The 21,316-nt window shown below is 44.7% G+C and overlaps 2 protein-coding genes across 2 annotated transcripts in view; both read left to right on the top strand.

The window, feature by feature from the left end:
- Positions 1-6,893: 6,893 nt before the first annotated feature.
- On the top strand, positions 6,894-13,457 carry ptgesl (prostaglandin E synthase 2-like). Its single transcript, XM_062542340.1, has 7 exons — positions 6,894-7,197; positions 7,468-7,662; positions 8,249-8,304; positions 8,437-8,589; positions 9,320-9,520; positions 9,822-9,939; positions 12,254-13,457. Exons 1-7 carry the CDS (start codon positions 6,910-6,912, stop codon positions 12,380-12,382), a joined length of 1,140 nt encoding a protein of 379 aa, XP_062398324.1. The 5' UTR covers positions 6,894-6,909; the 3' UTR covers positions 12,383-13,457.
- Positions 13,458-13,768: 311 nt separating this feature from the next.
- LOC134089366 (outer dense fiber protein 2-like) overlaps positions 13,769-21,316 on the top strand; it is a 17,122-nt gene continuing 9,574 nt past the window's right edge. The window contains exons 1-10 of the mRNA XM_062543807.1: positions 13,769-14,326; positions 14,557-14,661; positions 14,782-14,961; positions 15,490-15,674; positions 17,964-18,105; positions 18,459-18,590; positions 19,230-19,304; positions 19,513-19,584; positions 19,748-19,864; positions 20,507-20,692. Coding sequence (XP_062399791.1) covers positions 14,216-14,326; positions 14,557-14,661; positions 14,782-14,961; positions 15,490-15,674; positions 17,964-18,105; positions 18,459-18,590; positions 19,230-19,304; positions 19,513-19,584; positions 19,748-19,864; positions 20,507-20,692 — 1,305 coding nt within the window. The 5' untranslated portion in view covers positions 13,769-14,215. The remainder of the gene's footprint in view (positions 14,327-14,556; positions 14,662-14,781; positions 14,962-15,489; positions 15,675-17,963; positions 18,106-18,458; positions 18,591-19,229; positions 19,305-19,512; positions 19,585-19,747; positions 19,865-20,506; positions 20,693-21,316) is intronic.

The following is a 21,316-nucleotide window of genomic DNA, read 5'->3' as shown; positions in this document are numbered from 1 at the left end:
TTAATAGGCATACGGCCAACAAATTGGATCTAGGTCATAGGTGTGCAAATAACGTTTAATGCACCCTCTGTAGGACGCAGGACGCGCATTGATTTGCATTGAGCTCAATGAGCATCAAACAGACTAACTGGAAAAAACACCATGCAATGTCTAGCTATGGTGAAAAAGACTATGTGATGATGTGGGGCTATTTTAATTCCTAAGGCCAAGTGAACTTTATCAGGATGCATAGTATCCTGGATCCATGAAATCGCTGGCCTTTAAAAATAAAAACATATGCATATATATATATAAAAAAAATCCTCCTGCACCTATGGGAATTGACATAGGGGTCAAAACAGGCTTACTTACTGTATGCCCCCTGTATTTAAGGAAGAAAATGTATTTATTTACGATACATTCTACATTTTTGAAGAAAATTCTTGATTTTTACTCATTTTTTTAAATTAAGGCATGAAGATGATTTTGTATTCCTCTTTTTAGTCAACTTAAGCATGGGTTCAAATATTCTCCCCTGTGTGTGTGCGTGTGTGTAAGTTTGTGTTGACATACATCATACATATGTATTATATATAATATATATATATAGGAATATGTCAAAAATGAGCAGTTTTCTTTATATGCCAATCACCCCCAGCCCCCCCCCCCCCCCCCCCGTCGGACACTGTCACCTTTTTTATGCTGAGGGGTTTGCAGGTCTGGTCAAGGAAATCCGGGCAAAAGTTGATCATACTGAGGTTTGAAAATGTTTACATGCTATGCTTGCAAGGTACAGCACAAAAGCTACTACTTTTTTTTTTTTTTTTTTTTTCAACATTTGAAGTTTATTTGCACCCTGGACATACATTGCGTTTGAAATGTGACGAGAATGGGTGTTCACATATTGTGGATTCAAGAAACATTTATTGACACTACATACAGACTGTAGCTTCAAGTTCTGTTGATCCTTTGGACGGTGTTGACAGTAATGTTTGTGTTCCTGATTCACTGCTGAGTGCAGTTTTCTCTTGTCAGTTACGCAGCTATTCTTGAAAAAAGATAGTAACTCTATTGTCGCTCAAGTACAAGCATCTGGAGTCTCTGAAAGTACTTTGCAATCTTTAGTTGGTTCAGTGGAGGAATTTGTAAATGATGTCTAAGCACGTAACACTGTTCTTAAATGTCTTTCATCTGAGGTAACTAAACAAACTCAAGAATAAAGAAAAATAAAGAATATATATTGTTCTACTACTACTGCAGTTTTGTCTGAAATTACAAAAAATTCTGCCATTTACCTTTTATTTCAGTTGGTGGGGTATGGGGAAATTTGACACCTGATAGTGTTAATGGTATTACACCTAGTAGTGTTAACCATTAGTAATTTTCAACACTGAGTTCTGTTGTTTTAACACTACACTGGTGTTGGTGTTGAAGAAAGAAGTGTTCTTTTTAACATTTCATTTTAACACCAACACCAGTGTAGTGTGAATACAACACCATAACGTGTTATACAGTGTTGATTTTTGACAATACAGAGTGTTAAATTAACTAAAATTGGGTGTTAAGTTCCTAACACTTTCAAAAATGTTAATTTAACACTATCGAGAGTGGATGCATATAGACACTTTACAGGTGTTAAAATTAACACTGTGGGTGTTAATTTAACACTGGCAAATTTGCTGTGTACCCATTCTTCTCTGTGAAATATCTGACGATTTCGTTACTGCCCTATGGCAAACTACATATCAAAATAAACAGGAGATCCTACTGATTCCAATGCTCTGTGTAATTAGCAGTAATCACGAGAAATTCTTTTTGGAAATAACATCAAATTTCTGCATTGTTTCATATCTCTCCATATCCCCACTTCAAAATAATTTATTTTTCATATCAGCAGTTGTATTCAGATCCCTGTTTGTCATATAGCCTTGGCAGATGCTTGAAATGCCATTTCAGGACCCACAATAGTAATAGAAAGAACACTTAAAAGTCACACTTACCCACTTGTTCTGACTTTTGACCTAATCTCTGTTCTTGGCCAGTTATTGTTAATTAAATCAATGTAACAAGTACCTACAGCCTATTTCACAGTTTTCTTCTTCTGGGCCTTCAGCCCAAAGGTTTCTGGTTCTAGGGCCCTTAGCCCAGTATATTGTTAGGCCTACAGGTGGCTATCACACTCTGGTTCGTGTTGTTTTAATGGTTTTCATATTCCATTTGAGAATTAGAAAAAAGTAAATTAGGCCTATAGGTTAGTGCTTGAAAAAAATATTAAATTAAAAAAGTTTTTCGACCAACACCTCCTAAAGACTTGATTTTTTTTCACCGTACAAATGTCAAATGTCGGAAATTAGAGTTCCTGCACTTATTTTTTCCCACTTCAAGCACTGAGTTTGAGTTTGGAAAAAGATCGCTCAGCTGTTGTCACAGTCACACGCAATGTCAGAAACATGAGAGCAATTAGCTACACACTTCCCCGAATGTGGATGTTACACTGTCGTAAATAATCTACCACCAGCATTTTGGCAAGTTGAAAAATAGATGTTAGTAGTAGCCTAGTTTAGCCACCTTTCCCCTTGCTCTTTACGCTCCTGCCGCTTCTTGCAGCCGCTCGATGACTGAACGATGACTGAAATGTGCAGCCGCACTATCCATTCAAAAAATCGCAACAAATCGCTAAGCCTACTGTAGCAACCAGATGCGTCCTCTTTGACTGATTGAAGTCCTGTCGTGCCGCAGCATTCTCAATCAATTGTAATGGTCAGGCCAGCTAATTACAATAGTCCAGCTTGGAGATAACCATGGCCTATAAGATCTTGGAGATAACCATGGCCTATAAGATCTTGGAGATAACCATGGCCTGTACTACAAGATCTTGGAGATAACCATGGCCTGTACTACAAGATCTTGGAGATAACCATGGCCTGTACAAGATCGTGGAGATAACCGTGGCCTGTACTACAAGATCGTGGAGATAACCGTGGCCTGTAGGCTACTACAAGATCGTGGAGATAACCATGGCCTGTACTACAAGATCGTGGAGATAACCATGGCCTGTACTAAGATCTTGGAGATAACCATGGCCTGTACTACAAGAGGCTGTGTTCTTGTGTCAGATATCTGATCTTCCTATAATGTTGTAAAGGGTACACCGACATGATTTTGCAATTGAGGCTACCAGTGGCGGAACAACTGCATACAGGGCCCTGGGGCAGAGATGGTTGATGGGCCCCCCTCCCCATACGATGGTTGATGGTAAATGACTGATTTTGAGTTAAACAGGAAGATATGCTTCAATAGCTTTTGGCCATGTTGTATTCAAATTTGGCAAAACAATACTCGACTGTATTATAGTCTCTGCTATGTTTCTATGGACGTTGGAAGAATCCACGTCGTTTTGTTGTTGCATAATTAAATAGCCTTCCAACCGGTTGCAGCGGAGCTTTGCTACTAACGTTCTTAGTTAAGTTTCTCTCGCGTAAACGCGCACATGCATGCATTGAATGCACGCTCACACTACTTAATTGCAGGTCTGTATGTTTTAAGACGCCAAACTACTGAGTATTTCCTGATTGCAGAAAAGTTTGTTTTCTTTTTCTGTCGGTTGCAAATCAGACGAAGCACCTGGAATAATTTCACTATGTGGCTCCGTAGGCCTGCAGTCTTCACGTCGCGGACCGGTGCCAGTCTGCAGCCCATAGTTTGAGAACTAGCATGTAGCATTGACATCAATTTAATCATTTGCACAAAGACATCGTTTTAATCCAAATTCAAATGTACACTGTATGTGTAGTAGTCACTGTCAGGTACTTAAAAGTTGAGATGAACAACAGTGATTCACGCCCCCCATTTGTGCCCGAGCGCCCCCCTCTATGCTGCCTCGTCCACACCGCCCCCCAACAATGTCCGAACGCCCCCTGGGGGGCGGTACCGCCCCCGTTGAGAAACCCTAAACTAAAGTAATGCAAATTGCTTATGTATTATTTCATATTTTTATCAATTGTGATATTGATATTGATAAATGGTGCAGTCACTTTAAGAAGAGTCTGAACGGTTCTCATAATGCCCTTTTGCAGGTCATGCTCCAGGCTGAAGGCTCTACCAGCTGTAGCTCGTTTGATTGCACCATATATCACAATATTTGTATTATTACAAGCAGCCTTCATTTGTTGCTTTTAACCTGGTAGCCACTTCGCTATCTGAGTGGAATGCATTCACATGAATAGTTTAATTTGTGACTCCATTCTCCAGATGGTAAATATAAGGCTAGCTAATAAATAAATTGGCTAAGTTACTCACAGTGAGTGCAGCCAATGTAAAATAGTCTTCTTACCAACCTCAGCTTACAAATGGTGAATCACTGGAAACCTGATCTGCCACCTCCTTTAGCCTTCCCTCGTCTTTGCTGCCATCATCATTAGCCTAACTTTCTTAAAACGATTCTTATGGCAGAAGATGTCAACAATGACAAGCTAGGTGGAACCTGCCTCATAGCTGTTTTCAAATGTTCTGCACATTTTGCGATAATCTTGCCGAATTTCGGACGGTAACGGACATCACATGAAGCGGCCACTTACTGTTCACATCTTATTTAGAATTTCCGTCGTTAGCTGGGCAGATAATGACACCTAAATAAAGGCTATGCGGTCTGACAGCGGAAGTGAGCTGGAACCTGCCTCTCTGTCTCTAGCCTACTGCATGCTCATAATTTCGTTCCAAATTATGCTTTAGTTTGTAGAAGTCACGAGCATTGAGAGAGCCCACAAAGTACATAGGCTATAATGATCTTTCTCGTTTGATCGATTATTGGAATTGTCATTCATAAAAACGATAGATTATGCGTTAATTGTGTGAGAATGATCCGGGGCTGATGCTTGGCATAAGAACAATTTAAACCAGGTACTACCAACATCCTGTAGCCTAGTCCAAGCCTATACGTTGTTCACTACAATGGAAGTTTAATGATGACGTTCAACAAGTCTTCAGATATCATACCCATCATGCACTGCAGTTGTTAAAAAATTACACAAACATGATTAAAAAAAATACAAGCCTTAACAACATAGCTTAGGCTATCTTAAAAGAACATCACTAACTATTACATTACAAGACAGCTTGTATTTCACTGGTATTTTTTGAATCATGACTCCCACCATGATAAAATAGTAGATCTAAAATGCTAGATATATAAAGAGGCTAGCCACACATTTCTTGCAATTTTGTGTGATGTACGCTACAACACGTTCGGTGAGAGTAAAAATTGCAATTTGGGGTGATTGAGTTCGCGTTTTCGACGAAGTGCAAAGGGCCCTTTGAGCCCTCGGGAAGGGCCCGGGCCCAGGGGCAGCTGCCCCGCCTGCCCCGCCTATAGCTCCGCCCCTGGAGGCTACAGTACATGCTCAGAGAAATTAAGTCGTCATCAATTATGACACCCAAGTTATGTGGTGATCTAGTTGGAGTCTGTGAAGATGAGTCTGGATGTTAAAGAGGAACAATGCAGGATTGGCGATTTCATCTCTGGTTTCGGTTTCGTTTTTCGTTTTCGCTCGTTTTATGCTAGCATATTTCTCTGCGAGCTTCCCCGACAGCTTTAGCGTATATATTTCTACATATAGGCTATACGGTAAATATATAAATTGCAAGCGTGGTTCTTCTTGTTCCTTACGCATCTCTGACTTCCAGATGTAAACAGCAAACGATCGTTTATCAGAAAGTTGCAAGGTTGCAATAGCGGATAGGGACACCAGGGGCGGGAGGAAATGTGACTGTTTTCGATAAAACTGGTCAGTCAAGCAAAACAACGATTTCTAAGCGATTTTATGACTATGAAAAAGTTGCATAGGGTCTCTTTAATAGCTTTGTAGGCCTACTCATAAAAGCATTTATCAGCTCAAAAACAGGTTGGCTTTATTAGAGTGAGTGTGAGTGTGAGTGTGTGTGTGTGTGTGTGTGTGTGTGTGTGTGTGTGTGTGTGTGTGTGTGCGAGTGTGTGCGAGTGCGTGCGTGCGTGTAAACATAGTGTGTGGGCTTAGGCTAGGCTACTTCAGTTTACTTTGCTTGTGCATATGCCGATTTAGGCCTATGCCAGTGTCTGGCATGTTTTTGATGTAACTTTCTCAAAGGTATAATGTTTTGACACAGTTTTGTCCCCTGTACCTTCACCCTAGGTCCCTTCACCCCTTAGCCTGATTACCATCGACTTTCAAAGGCTCTGCGAGACTTTAGTCTGACCAACAGCCTGTGCTAACACGGTTTCTTGCCAGCGCTGGTTGACCCGCCTCCTTTAAGTGCCTCGATTTGCTACTGGTAGATGTCAGAAAGCGGATTGCCGAGTTTAAACCAATAACAACACTCTTTCCGCTGCCTTGAACACGCCTCTACCCAGAGACGTTGGAGCTGCTCAAAGTTGATTGGTTCTCGACCAAAGGGGGCAGTTCCGCAGATTTCGGGAACTCAGAAATCCTTCTCATGAGCAGTTGACCAGACCAGCAGCAAAAGCCTGAAGGCGTTGCGTCACTGGGAGGGCGTGCCAGGCTATTCACCCCTATACTTTGTAAGTGGAGTAGCCTAGGACTACTGTATTTCTTTTAGGTCTTGACTGTAGGCCTATGGGTGCGTTTCATGCAGCGTTTACGTCCTCCCTTGCTCCTCGATGCCTCGATCCTCACTGATCTAAAAGAATGATGGGGGGGAAACAATGGGATAGTCTATCCAGTGTTAGTTATAGATCAGTGGGAACGCCCCTCGAGGATCGAGCATCGAGGATCGAGGAGGCATGATGAGAGGCACCCTAGTCTGTCGCTGCTTTTTGACAGCTATGCTCGGCCGCCGGTTCATTTCACTTACGTATCACGCACGCCCCCTTTCCACTAAACGTCCCGTTCTCGCTCACGTGGACGTTGCACCATGGGAGTTTATGTAAAATCCAAGATGGCAGCCGCCTGCGCGAGAACGCTGGGTAAGGTCGGCAGGCTGGTATTGGAGACACCGGCTTGCAGGACAGCGAACAGTTATGCCGTGGTACCGAAAATTACTCTCAATGCATCTAGAAGAGCATACGGAACCGGTGCTGGAGGGTTCCGGTCCAAACCTTTCTTTACGACCCAGCTGCGTAGCGCCAGGGTGCTGGGATGTGCGTTCCTGCTCGGTGGTGGGCTGGGTCTGTATCAGACTCTTAAATTAACTTTAGAGCGTCACCTTGCAGAAGAAGAGGCAAACGTAAGTTCATGGAATATATCGCATTCATCGTAGGGTTTGATTATTAATGGTGTTTCTGTCTGGAACCCACCTTTTGGAATGCCATCTGAAACTAGTAAGCTAACTTGCGTAACGTAGAGTGGTCATTGTTAGCCAATCCAGTTAGCTTTGTTACCAAATGTAGGTTATATCTTACCTGTAACTTGCAGATTTGCACTATGCTTTGCAGGTGCTTTTTGCACTACACCTGATGTCTAAGGGCTGCTTTGGTGTTTTTATGAATTTCCCTAGACCTCTGGGTCCAGTGCAGGATTGAAACTGACCCTTTACCAGTACAAGACGTGCCCCTTCTGCAGTAAAGTGCGGGCGTTCTTGGATTACCATGGGCTCCCCTATGAGATCGTGGAGGTTAACCCAGTCATGAGGAAGGAGATTAAGTGGTCCACCTACAGAAAGGTCCCCATCTTGATGGTGAACGAGTCGGTGGTAAGTCAGACATGACATTTGTGAAACAGGGACTTAAAATAAGATGTAAAATGTACTAAAGCAAGCGACGCCACACCATTAGAAGTTAAAGGAACAGTAAGACACTTTCTTTGTCATGTTCAGCAGGTGTGTTCTGACTCTCCATTAGCGGTCTGCGCTGTGTGTGCACCAGAAACAAACACTATGAGTGCACCCGCTCACACAACGAACACTGTTGCAGCCAATTAGAAGCAGATGTTATTTCGCATCCCAAACCTATGGAGGGCAGTCTGAAGGGAGGGGTCTAGTATTGGGGATCTATATGACTTCTTTCCCTTTGCTTAAACTGTAGTAGTATAGTACTTCGTACTATAGTACATATTACTTATTGCTGCACTAACATGTCATAGATATGTGCATAGTATATTGCTGCAATAACGTTTCCTAGCCACAGTGTACCTTGATTGTTCTCTTTGGAGTAAGTACACTCCAGTGTAGCTGACGCTAGATTACGACATGTAATGTAAGTTGTAACCCATATTAAAGACTTCTGCAGAGCGGTCTGGAAGAGCAGTAGTTTCATACTTTACTGTCTTCTACCCACCAGCAACTCAACGACTCATCCGTCATTATTAGTACTCTGAAGACCCTCTTAGTCAGCAGGTGAGAATAATGTGTCTGGTGCAAATAGCTACATGCTTCTTCCATAACGGATCCCATAATGGCTATGATGACGGCACACGTGTGGGGCCTGACCCTTTCTGTTTGTTTGTTTGTTTTAAACGCTGCTTATAGGGAGAAAACTATTCCTCAGGTCCTCGATTGCTACCCAGAGATGAAGTCGGTAAACGACAGTGGGAAGGAGGTGACGGAGTTCAACAACAAGTACTGGATCATGGTGGCCGGTGCGGAGGAAGAGGCGCTGTACCCCGAGAAGGGCTCAAGGAAGTACGTGAATCTGTTAGGGGTTATCGGCCTGCTAGTAGTGAATCTGTTATGTGTTATCGGCCTGCTAGTAATGAATTATGTCGTAATGAGTTGAAGCTGTGAGTGCGCATCTGTGTACTTAAAGTGTGCAGTGGGTATAGCTTGAGTTGTAGAGGTCCTAAATGTATGCATGTGCACGTCGCTTTGGCTATAAATAGCTATCTGCTAGGCTGCTGTCTGCTATCCCAGTGTTTTATTTCCGTGATGTAAAGTCTAACACCCACCAGGAATAATCATTTTAAAAGAAAGAAAAGGATCATAGGATTACATTTCATTATATTCAGGAGACACTTTGTCCAAATGATGTAACAGCAAAGGATGTAACAACATTCATTTGTATATCGCTGGTAGTGGTTAAAGGTCTGGCAGATTAAAGGCAGCAACATTTATGTTTGAACCACTAGACTGCTGTTTTGTCATAATCTTTATCTTAACTATCCCACTCCATTGTGCAAATGAGTGTCATGTCTAGTTGTGGACAGTGCATGTTTTGTACACCTTGCATTGCTTTTCTGCACGAAAGGTGCTATACAAAAAAAGACTCATTTTATCTGCAGTAATGATAGTGTGTGTTTGTGTATACAGGGTATATATACTAAAACAAATCATCTAATTGATGTGTAGTGGCTGTAAGGTGCCGCTGGTGTCATGGCGGTCTGTCTGAGTGTCCTTGCCTTGCTGTGTCCTACAGAGAGGAGATCAAATGGCGCAGGTGGGCCGATGACTGGCTCGTCCACCTCATCTCCCCCAACGTGTACCGCACGGCCGGTGAGGCCTTGTCCTCCTTCGACTACATCGTGCGCGAGGGCAAGTTTAGCACCTTCGAGGGCTTCTTTGCCAAGTATGTAGGAGCCGGTGCCATGTGGCTCATCTCAAAGAGACTCAAAAATAAGTGAGTGTCATCGTGTGTGTTTATTTGTGTCTGTCTTCGAGTAAATCATATCATGGTAGATATCTTAGTGGGGGGGGGGGGGGGGGGGGGTTTCTCACTGGTGTCACATAATGTTAATGTGTGATTCATTTCTATTGCTTTTTTGTAATATCAAAGAGTAAGTGACCCATAAATGAATGCATGTTATCCCTGTTGCTGGTGTGTGCCTCCTACATACTGTGGGCTCAAGCTGTCTGTCAGGGTTGCAAGTCCTTACCCCACTGCTCAGTATAACACGAGAACATGACTGTTTCCCTCACAGACACAACCTGCAGAACGACGTGAGGCTGGACCTGTACAAGGCTGTGAATGACTGGGTGGCAGCCATCGGCAAACAGAGGAAGTTTATGGGAGGGGATGAGCCCAACCTCGCAGATCTGGTAAGACGATAGACAACTCCTAGGAATACTGTTGCTTTGTCTTGCTAATGTGGTTTTGGGGTTGGTGACTCGCTTGGTATTTTATAGTGAAATGCACCCAAGTGAGGCTGTTTGAGAAGCTCTATCCAGCCGAGTCTTTTCTGCATAGTTGACAAGTGCAGGAGGGGGTGACCTCTCCCTTTCTACCTGCATATACATGTACACTATTTTGCCAAAAACAAATCACACTTATTAGCACGCCATATTTCATTGGACCTCCTTGGATTATGTACCCTGGAAATCCAGAGTTCTCACAAGATACTCTGACAATGAGCAATGATGCACGTTACATCTACCACTTGCATTGTCGGGACCAATCAAATCGGTGTATTTGATATTGGTAGGCCAGAGTTGAGCATGCAAAACACGTATTGCATTAGAAACCGGGTTACGGAGTGCTAATAGAAATGTATAGTTGGTAACCGGAATACTGTTATTCGTCATGTAAACAGGGATAATAATAACCGGGTTTCTCTGTGTTCATGTAAACACCATATCCTGAATATGATCAAAATCGGGATAAGCCTCATAACCGGGATACAGTGCATAAAGTGCATGTAAACGGCAGTCAATGATTCCTCATGTTGATCACCTGTCGGTCACTCTCCCTCTGTTTGAGCCTGATGAATTAGCCTGATGAATCCTGATGTGCATTCTCATGCTAGACTAAGCCCTTATAAAGATGAAAAAACAAAATGGTTGGGTTCATTCAGTACATTCAGGTAGTCTAACTTCTTATGGCTACATAATGTCACTGAGCCTAGATTGGACCAGTTTAATCAACCCCAGATCAGTTGCGAATCCAGATGGCAGCTTTGTTTTGTTTTTCAGCAATCTAAAACAACTTACTTTTAGATAAACATTTCATAAATGGAGTTAGTAGGGCTGCAAGTACACTACCGGTCAAAAGTTTGGAGTCACTTGGGGAAACTTTTGACCAGTAGTGTATATTATTTTCATAGTCGATTTTTTCCTCATTCAATGATCTGAAAATGATGGGGGAAAAATGTCAAAAAGTGCTTCAAAAAGTCCTCAAATGGCTTATTTTGTCCAGACGCAAAAATATATTTAGTTTAGTTGAAGATGATTCAATGCAAGTTTGAGAAGCTATAGTCAGAATATCGTAAGGTATTTTCTTTAAAAAAAAAAAATGATACAAATTGATATAAAAATATTTGGCAAATGTTTTGATAGTCACCAACTAATTGATTAATCGATTAATTGTTGCAACCCTCTTATTTGATAAAGTAAACAAATCGCTGTGAACAGAGCTCGGTATTTGTTTTTTTTATGATGGGTGTCAAAATGGGTTGTTGTTGGTATTAGTTGGCCCTTGGTAAACTTCAAATGAGGTGAAGTGGTCCACCGTTGGAAGGACTTGATGCCACTAGAGGGCAGGTGTGGGCCACTGTGAGCAGAGCCATGTACTGTATATACACATATAGGGCACTAACTGTGAGCAGAGCCATGTACTGTATATACACATATAGGGCACTAACTGTGAGCAGAGCCACAAACTGTATTTAAAAATCATCACATCATGGGTGCCATGTTTAAGATCAAGGTCAGATGATTCTGCAGTGTGGGGTGAATATGCTGTGTTGAAATAAATTGCTTATTTTCACCATTAATTAATTGAATTTCCCTTTGGGGATCAATAAAGTATCAATCTATCTATCTATCTATCCGTTAACAAGCCCATAAATGTTATTATCAATGTCAATATGTAAAAGGCCCTTACAGAAATATTCCAGTGTATATTTTATTTACTTTGACATGTTAAATGGGCCTATTCGGTCTGGGAGCAGTGTTTACCTTTTTTCCTCTTCAGTCTCACAGTGAATAATAACATAGTAGTAACTAGAGGCATGGTTATGTGGTTTTTACAGTATATTTCATCAGAGTTACAGATGACTGTGAAATTAGACCAGCTTAAATTGAAATCATGACTATGGCAAGATCACAGTAGAGATTCTAAGCTTTTAGATTCATGGAATGCTAGTGAAAAAGCTAACGCAAGGATAAGGCTTGGCTAAAAATGGCATTAAAAATCAGAATCCTCTTAATTGGCCAGGTTTGCACAAACAAACAAGGCATTTTACTCTGGTTAATCTTTGCTCTCATAGTACAACACTCAAACAGATAAAACATTAAAAGCATTGCATGCCTACGGTGCATCATGCGTCACCTGATGTGTCTCCGGTGCATTACGCGTCACCTGTTGTGTCTACGGTGCATTACGCGTCACCTGTTGTGTGTCCTCTGTGTCTTGCAGGCCGTGTTCGGCGTGCTAAGAGTGATGGAGGGGCTCCAGGCGTTTGAGGACATGATGGAGAACACCAAGGTGAAGCCGTGGTACCGGCGCATGGAGAAGGCCACGCATCACAAGGAGGCGCAGCAATGACGCCACCCTGGGCACCGGGACTGAGACGGAGCCTCCCTCACACACACACACACAGCACTTCCTCCTCCTGTGGGACATGGACACACACCATCAGATGCTAACGCATTTGGAACGACCGTCTGTGATTGATTCTTTTTTTTGTTTTCGTTTTTCCTCCTTCAGTGGCTAGCTTTGGAAGCTGCTCACCGCCTTCAAAAAAGATGCAATTTAGACATAATGTAAGGAAGAACATGAACAGTAATTTGATTTGTGAAAACTGATGTATGATCTAGTCTGCTCATCTGTGATTGCTATGCATTAATGGAATCCAGAGGTACTTATGCGCCCAAAATCAGTCACGGTTTATACATTTAACCGTGGCAAACACATCACCAGTTCATAACCTGGTCTTTCAAAGGGTAGTCGAAGCACTTGGTCTCAGCTTGTGCTTAGTGTAGTTAGCCCTGACCAAACAGTCTTAGCGTTCTTCAGGAATGCAAATGATGTACTACGGTCTTTCCCTCTGCAGCTGAGGATTGACAAGATTGCAGTTTGTGTTAGTGAAATGTAACGGTTTCTTTAGTTTCTAGAGGCAGTTAGGAATAGACTGTCAATGCATTATGCAAGGAAGATGGCTAAATGCATTATGCAAGGAAGAAGGCTAAATGTATATGGGTTTTCTCTAACAATCTGTATTTTTGTTGGCTTTGGTTTCCTCAGTGATTCTCTTCCATTGGTTCAAATCTAATGCCATTCAATAGCACTTAGCATCACAACAGTTATTCTGCATTTGTGTCCATGTCTACCTCTAATTTTGGAAGTCATAACTCAAAAATGTATCACTCAGAAGACTGATATGACTTCTGACAATATATCTGAACAAAATATGACTGTTGTATTTGGTTAGGCCAGGTTTTGCATTGGACAAACACACGAAACCTTAATTGGTAAATGGCCTCTATGGCATATGGGATAGGAATTGGTCATTTCTATGCATTGCCCCATAACAAAATGTTGGGTAATTTATTTCCTGTTGAAAAGGGTTCAATAAAAATGAAAAATATGTATAAAATAAAATAACATAAAAACCTGAAAACATAGTGAGAGTATGCATTGATTGCTTGTGAACTGTGTGGTATTGGTCATCTGTATGGGAAATGGGGCAGAAAGGCATGTTTAAATTAATTGTATAGCACGTTATTACACTGCTGTTCATTGCGTGAAGATTCATATTTTTTATAGTCAAAATTTACCAAATTAGAATCTAGAACTAGAATTTTAGATTTGTAGACGCGTGTGTGTACTACCGTTCCCAGGGCAACGTCCCGTAGCCAACGGCAACAGCTGCAGGAAGAAGTTTGAACTAACCAATAGACGCGAAGCAAGGGTGGCTTGGGAAGCAACAGGAGCAATCAAAGCGGTCTTCAGTAAACAATGCCGCTACACTATGCTACGTTAGCTATACTAATACTGTTTTTCAGTTAACTGTTGGCAGTACGGATTAACAATGGCTCTTAGTAAGTTTCTTCAGTGAGTGATGTGAAACGAATCCAAAAACAAAGCTGACGAAGTCTTCTCCTGAAGACAATCGGGATAACTTGGTTCTCTAGTTAGCAATCACGGCTTTAAAGCCAAGCTGATAGCAAACAAGCTAATATATTGCAGATAGCGGAACATATCCTAATACAGTAAAGCGTACGGGCGAGGTCAGTTAGATCGATGAATATGTGCTTACTTCAGAGGATACGTAAATTTGCTTTTGAAAACTTGCCGCACTAGTAAGTCTCTCAAAACAGGCATCCTCTCATGCGATACTAACGTTACAGTGTTGCGAGCATCGATACAAAAAACAGGATGAAGACCCGTTCCCACTCGCCACCCATTCACGTCCATGTTCCCGAATCGACCGCCTTGCATGTTCACCTGAGGAGGGGTCAAAGTTGCTCTGCCTCCCAGTTGGTCCAGGTGAGCCATTATATTATAACCAGACAGCTTCAGTCGTTAACTATGTAAATATGTGTCTTTAGTGCTCATAGTTCTGTAATTTCCCCTTGGGGATGAATAAAGTATATCTATCTATCTATCTATCTATCTATCTATCTATCTATCTATCTATCTATCATATTGCAGCCTATCCGTGACCTGTCCGTATTCATACAATTTCATGCGCTCATGATTATGTCGATGTGTAATAGAATGAAAGGCCGGGGATTCTACGGGCCACTGCTAAGGTGAGGGCCAGGGTGCCCTGGATACCGCCGGGGAAGAGCACCGCCCCTCGGGATCAGTACAAGTGGGAGGTTAGTCTGTGCATTGTGCATCAGGCTGGTCATGTTTTGCACCCTTTTACCCTACAAGCCATGACTGTCCCAGCCAGGCAGCTGCGAATGTGGCTGTAATGCATGTCTGACTCCTCGCAGGGTTCCTCCCACTGTTTGGAGATCACTCCTGTCCCCCCGTCCGACGCCGGCTCCTCCCCGCTGAAGCTAGCCGACCTGTCCAGAGATGACCGAGGGGAGGAGGGAAGAAGTGACGGCAGGAGCAAATATGACCGGAGGGCGGACTCGCTCATGTCTGAGGGGGACCCACTGATGAGAAAGGTTGGTCTGCATCTGCTATCACTGGGTGGTCTTGTAGCTGTGTAATTCATTTGCAATAACAGTGTGTCAGTGTCGGCAGCCCTGGTTTGCAGCCCACACCATTGCATGAATGCTTGCTTTTGTGGCAGTTGTGTATTGTTCTCATCTAATGATTTAAACACGCTTGTGTTCTCTCATCTAAAATGCGTTTGCTGTGTATGTGTTTGTGTTATGATCTGTACATAAGAGAATGAGCTGCCTTCTTGGCCTGTGTGTCAGGTGAAATGGTGTTGTGAAGCTGTGAAATGGCGTCCCTCTGTCAGGTGAAATGGTGTTGTGAAGCTGTAAAATGGCGTCCCTCTGTGTCAGGTGAAATGGTGTTGTGAAGCTGTAAAATGGCGTCCCTCTGTGTCAGGTGAAATGGTGTTGTGAAGCTGTGAAATGGCGTCCCTCTGTCAGGTGAAATGGTGTTGTGAAGCTGTGAAATGGCGTCCCTCTGTCAGGTGAAATGGTGTTGTGAAGCTGTGAAATGGCGTCCTTGTGTGTCAGGTGAAGCTGCAGGAGAAGAGGCACCTGCTGGAGCGCCAGTCGGAGCACCTGAGCGCCTGCCAGCGGCTGATTGGCGTGCAGGAGGAGCAGCTGGCCGAGGCCAGCAAGGAGCTGGAGGAGTCCAGGAGAGCCAACACGGACCTCAGGCGCTCCCTGGAGCACATGCAGGACCACACAGAGCACAGGTGCGGAGAGAAACAGCCACGGTGTGTGTGTGTGTGTGTGTGTGTGTGTGTGTGTGTGTGTGTGTGTGTGGAGGACCACACAGAGCACAGGTGCGCAGAGAAACAGCCACGGTGTGTGTGTGTGTGTGTGTGTGTGTGTGTGTGTGTGTGTGTGTGTGTGTGTGTGTGTGTGTAGGACCACACAGAGCACAGGTGCGGAGAGAAACAGGCACGGCCATCACACACAACCATTGTGTGTGTGTGTGTGTGTGTGTGTGTGTGTGTGTGTGTGTGTGTGTGTGTGTGTGTGTGTGTGTGTGTGTAGGACCACACAGAGCACAGGTGCGGAGAGAAACAGGCACGGCCATCACACACAACCATGGTGTGTGTGTGTGTGTGTGTGTGTGTGTGTGTGTGTGTGTGTGTGTGTGTGTGTGTGTGTGTGTGTGTGTGTGTGTGTGTGTGTGTGTGTGTGTGTGTGTGTGTGTGTGTGTGTGTGTGTGTGTGTGTGTGTGTGTGTGTGTGTGTGCGTGTGTGTGTGTGTGTGGAAGAGGACGCAGAGCACAGGTGCGGAGAGAAACAGCCACGGCCATCACACACAACCATGGTGTGTGTGTGTGTGTGTGTGTGTGTGTGTGCAGGACCACACAGAGCACAGGTGCGGAGAGAAACAGCCACGGCCATCACACACAACCATGGTGTGTGTGTGTGTGTGTGTGTGTGTGTGTGTGTGCGTGTGTGTGTGTGTGTGGAGGAGGACGCAGAGCACAGGTGCGGAGAGAAACAGGCATGGCCATCAGACACAACCATGGTGTGTGTGTGTGTGTGTGTGTGTGTGTGTGTGTGTGTGTGTGTGTGTGTTTGTGCACGTGTGTGTATGTGTGTTTGTATGTGCGTGTGTGTGTGTGTGTGTGTGTGTGTGTGTGTGTGTGTGTGTGTGTGTGTGTGTGTGTGTGTGTGTGTGTGTGTGTGTGTGTGTGTGTGTGTGTGTGTGTGTGTGTGTGTGTGTGTGTGTGTGTGTGTGTGTGTGTGTGTGCGTGTGTGTGTGCGTGCGTGTAGGAGGATGCAGAGCACAACAGGGCCTTGTTAGTGTGATCAGTCCCATTTGTTTGCCTTAATTGTAAGAGTCTTGGCCTTCTGTTCTGTTCTAATCATCATCTAACCAGCATGAGTGAGTGGGGTCATTCCTAATAGCGCTGGGTCACCAGGCCAGAGAGGACTTTGGTCCTGTGGGTTGTGTTAAAGCAGCATTGTTATTAATTTAGCCTGCAGGGCCAACGATAGCTTAGCTTGGGGGGCAGCCGTGTCCTACTGGTTAGGGCTTCGAGCTTGTAACCGGAGGGTTTCCTCAAAGATCCTTCATTACTTTCGCTTCACTTTAACCCTCTCTGGTTTCCAGTTTGATCCCCAACTAGTCCACGGCTGAAGTGCCCTTGAGCAAGGCACCTAACCTAACTGAGCACCGCTGTTGAGCAGGCGTTAGTGTGTGTTTCACCTCACTGTGTGTTCGCTGTGTGTGTTCACTAATTCATGGATTGGGATAAATGCAGAGACAGGATCAAAAGATATACTATACTATACTACACCATACTAGCTGTGGGCTGAGACGCCTGTGCTCTCTGCTTCTCTGCTGTGGCAGGGCGGAGGGTGGAGCGCAGGAGGAAAAGATATACTATACTACACTATACTATACTACACCATACTAGCTGTGGGCTGAGACGCCTGTGCTCTCTGCTTCTCTGCTGTGGCAGGGCGGAGGGTGGAGCGCAGGAGGAAAAGATATACTATACTATACTATACTATACTACACCATACTAGCTGTGGGCTGAGACGCCTGTGCTCTCTGCTTCTCTGCTGTGGCAGGGCGGAGGGTGGAGAGCAGGATGAAAAGATATACTATACTACACTATACTATACTACACCATACTAGCTGTGGGCTGAGACGTCTGTGCGCTCTGCTTCTCTGCTGTGGCAGGGCGGAGGGTGGAGCGCAGGATGAAAAGATATACTATACTACACTATACTATACTACACCATACTAGCTGTGGGCTGAGACGTCTGTGCGCTCTGCTTCTCTGCTGTGGCAGGGCGGAGGGTGGAGAGCAGGATGAAAAGATATACTATACTACACTATACTATACTACACCATACTAGCTGTGGGCTGAGACGTCTGTGCGCTCTGCTTCTCTGCTGTGGCAGGGCGGAGGGTGGAGAGCAGGATGAAAAGATATACTATACTACACTATACTATACTACACCATACTAGCTGTGGGCTGAGACGTCTGTGCGCTCTGCTTCTCTGCGTCCCAGGGCGGAGGGTGAGGGTGGAGCGCAGGATGGGCAGGGGGACGTGGACGTGCTGCTCCGGACGCTGGTGGAGGCCGAGATCGACGGGGAGGCAGCGGCCAAGCAGGTGGCAGCTCTGCGGGATCTGGTCGCTCAGCTGAAGCAGGTCAGAGCATTCATTTGATTTACATCATTTCTGTTATTTTTTGTATAATAATACCTCTTTGACTTGGCTAAGACAGGTGGGCAAGTAATGAAGTAATTGGGGGGAAAAAACACACAACCTCAAAAGTTGAACTATTTTTGCTACTTTGAGCACTTCACATTTCACATTAGCGTTGCAGCGATCAAGTCACATTGTTCAATCGGGAGACCTTCAGCACCTGGAGGTGAAAAAAGCATACCACGCCACTGTGATTGCAGCCTCAGTCAGTCGGCCTGTGTTCAGAGCGAACTCACAGATGGTGACCAGTGATCACTGTCGTTGGTTTGACTTGGTGCCCCCCCCCCCCCCCGCAGGAGAAGAAGCTGTCCAGGCCGGACGCTGCCCTGCTGGGGAAGCAGCATGAGGTGCTGGTCAAGAGGCTGGAGGCGTTCGAGAGCACCAACCGCACCCTCCGACAACTCCTACGGGATCAGCACGGCCGAGAGGTACACACACACACACACGTGTTCACACAGCATGACGATCATCGACCCAGTAGAGTACACACACACACGTGTTCACACCGCATGGCGATCATCGACCCAGTAGTGCACACACACACACATGCATATGTGCTCACACAGCACAGGCGATCATGGAGTAGCGTACACACAGACATGTATCTCAATATGCATGCATACAAACGTGTACAGGGGTCATCTTAACACACACTTATGTTGTATTCATTGACAGTCCTCTACATTAACACGCATTAACATGCACTTATGTTGTATTCATTGACAGTCCTCTACATTAACACGCATTAACATGCACTTATGTTGTATTCATTGACATGTCCTTTTTACAAAGCCTTAAGGCCAGTTCAAACCAAAGATTTGCGACGGTCTGAGACGGTTGCGGAGAGCAGTTGCGGCGGTGTGAATCAAAAGTTGCAAGCAGTTGCAAGCAGTTGCAAGCCGTTGCTAAACATTCAACATGTCAAATCTTAGTTGCAGAGTTTTAGAACGTTGCTGGTTTTTAGAATGTTGCAGCTCGTCTCGTCGCGGATCTTGTGTTTGAACTGGCCTTTAGATTGTACCTATAAGTTGTGAAGTTTTGTTGTTGTGTTGTGTGGGGTTTGGCAGACGGACGCGATGCGGAAGTCGGACGAGAGGGAGGTGCTTCTGAAGAGACTGGCCGAGTCTGAAGCTGAGAAGATGGTGGGTCCAGCACATGTGCTGTCTTACGGTACTGTAGTCACACTGGCACTGAGACATTCATACAGTTTAAATATGGACATTGGTCTTCCCAAGACCCCCTACATCCCTCCAAAGAAAGATCAATGTAGCGTGGGAAATACCATAACAGAAATGTGCTCTTTAAGAGCTGATGTTAATGTGACTGACCTTTGACCCTTTGTGTTCATAGAGGCTGGAGGCTAAACTCAGCACCAAGATGAGAGAGGCCAATCAGATAGCAGAAACCCTGGAAGGGGAGAAGGTACACATCTCACAGAACATCTCAACCTGGACACTGCTGACTGATCATGAAATGAGGCAGACATTGAGGGCTGCTGCAAACTTCAAACTGTCTATTCTTTTTTTAGTTAAAAAGTTATTATTTTTTAATTGTCTCTATTTTCTGCTGTTTGTGGTCTTCCCAGGACCTTGCAAAAGGCTCCAGATACCTGTCCAAGGCTCTTGAGACGACCCACGGCCACCTGCAGAAGCAGCTACGCAAAAAGGAGGCCGAGAACAACCAGCTGGGAGCACAGATTGAGGCAAGGCCCTAACACAACCTCTAAGGCCTACTGTTACCTAGTACGACCTCTAAGGCCTACTGTTACCTGGTACGACCTTTAAGGCCTACTGTTACCTAGTACGACCTCTAAGGCCTACTGTTACCTGGTACGACCTTTAAGGCCTACCGTTATCTAGTACAACCTCTAAGGCCTATACTACTGTTACCTAGTACAACCTCTAAGGTCTACTGTTACCAAGTACGGCCTCTAAGGTCTACTGTTACCTAGTACGACCTCTACACTTAGATTGAGGCAAGGCCCTAACACAACCTCTAAGGCCTACTGTTACCTAGTACGGCCTCTAAGGTCTACTGTTACCTAGTACGACCTCTAAGGCCTACTGTTACCTAGTACGACCTCTAAGGCCTACTGTTACCTAGTACGACCTGTAAGGCCTGTACTACTGTTACCTAGTACGACCTCTAAGGCCTACTGTTACCAAGTACGGCCTCTAAGGTCTACTGTTACCTAGTACGACCTCTACACTTAGATTGAGGCAAGGCCCTAATACAACCTCTAAGGCATACTCTTGGATTGAGGCAAAAACCACTGTTCTGTGTGTGTGTGTGTGTGTGTGTGTGTGTGTGTGTGTGTGTGTGTGTGTGTGTGTGTGTGTGTTAGGCGATGGAGGGCACCCTGCAGAAGCAGCAGGTGGAGATGCAGGGTCTTCAGGAGCAGATCCGGGAGCTGCAGCGCCACCAAGAGGTGGACCAGGAAGCGCTGCGGCAGGCCGGCCAATCACAGAGGCAGAGGGCGGAGCAGAGTGAGGGCCACGCCTCCCGGCTCACCACACAGCTGCAGGAGACGGTGAGGCGCTGTCACTGCTGCTCCACTAGGGGGTGCTGGTGCTGCACACTCGATGGCTCAAGACCAGCTCTGCTTCCCAACCACTATTACATAATAGTGCATGGATGCGGCTGGGAAGTGGGAAGAGTTCCACTTAAGCTCCCCACTTCTAAACTTCCCACTAATATGTCCACGCTGTGCAGTAGTTGGTGTTAAAGGAACACTTCACCGTTTTTTCATATTAAACTACGTTATTCCCTTAACTAAGACGAGTTGATATACCTCTCACGTTACAATGTGTGCACTCACTGGCTCTGGCGCGCGGCGCAACTTTGGTAGCACTTAGCTAGCCCAATACATATGTGTGGCGCAGCTTTGATAGCACTTAGCTAGCCCAATGCATTCATTAGGATCCAAACAGAGATGAAGTTAGAAGCGACCAAACACCTCCATGTTTTCCCTATTAAAATACAGTTACACGAGTAGTCACACGACCAAGTATGGTGAGACAAAATAAAACTTGGTGCATTTCTAAGCAGGTAAGAGGGATAACTATATTGTGTGGCGCAGTTATATCCTCGTTCTTGCACTTTCAGTTTCACTTTGGAGTGAGGCGAGTCTAAGTGCTCCCAATTGTTATTCCGC

This window comes from Sardina pilchardus, chromosome 8 (genome assembly GCF_963854185.1).
Source record: "Sardina pilchardus chromosome 8, fSarPil1.1, whole genome shotgun sequence".
Taxonomy (NCBI): domain Eukaryota; kingdom Metazoa; phylum Chordata; class Actinopteri; order Clupeiformes; family Clupeidae; genus Sardina; species Sardina pilchardus.
The sequence above is the reverse complement of the archived record's forward strand: the minus strand, read 5'-3'. Positions and strand labels throughout refer to the sequence as shown.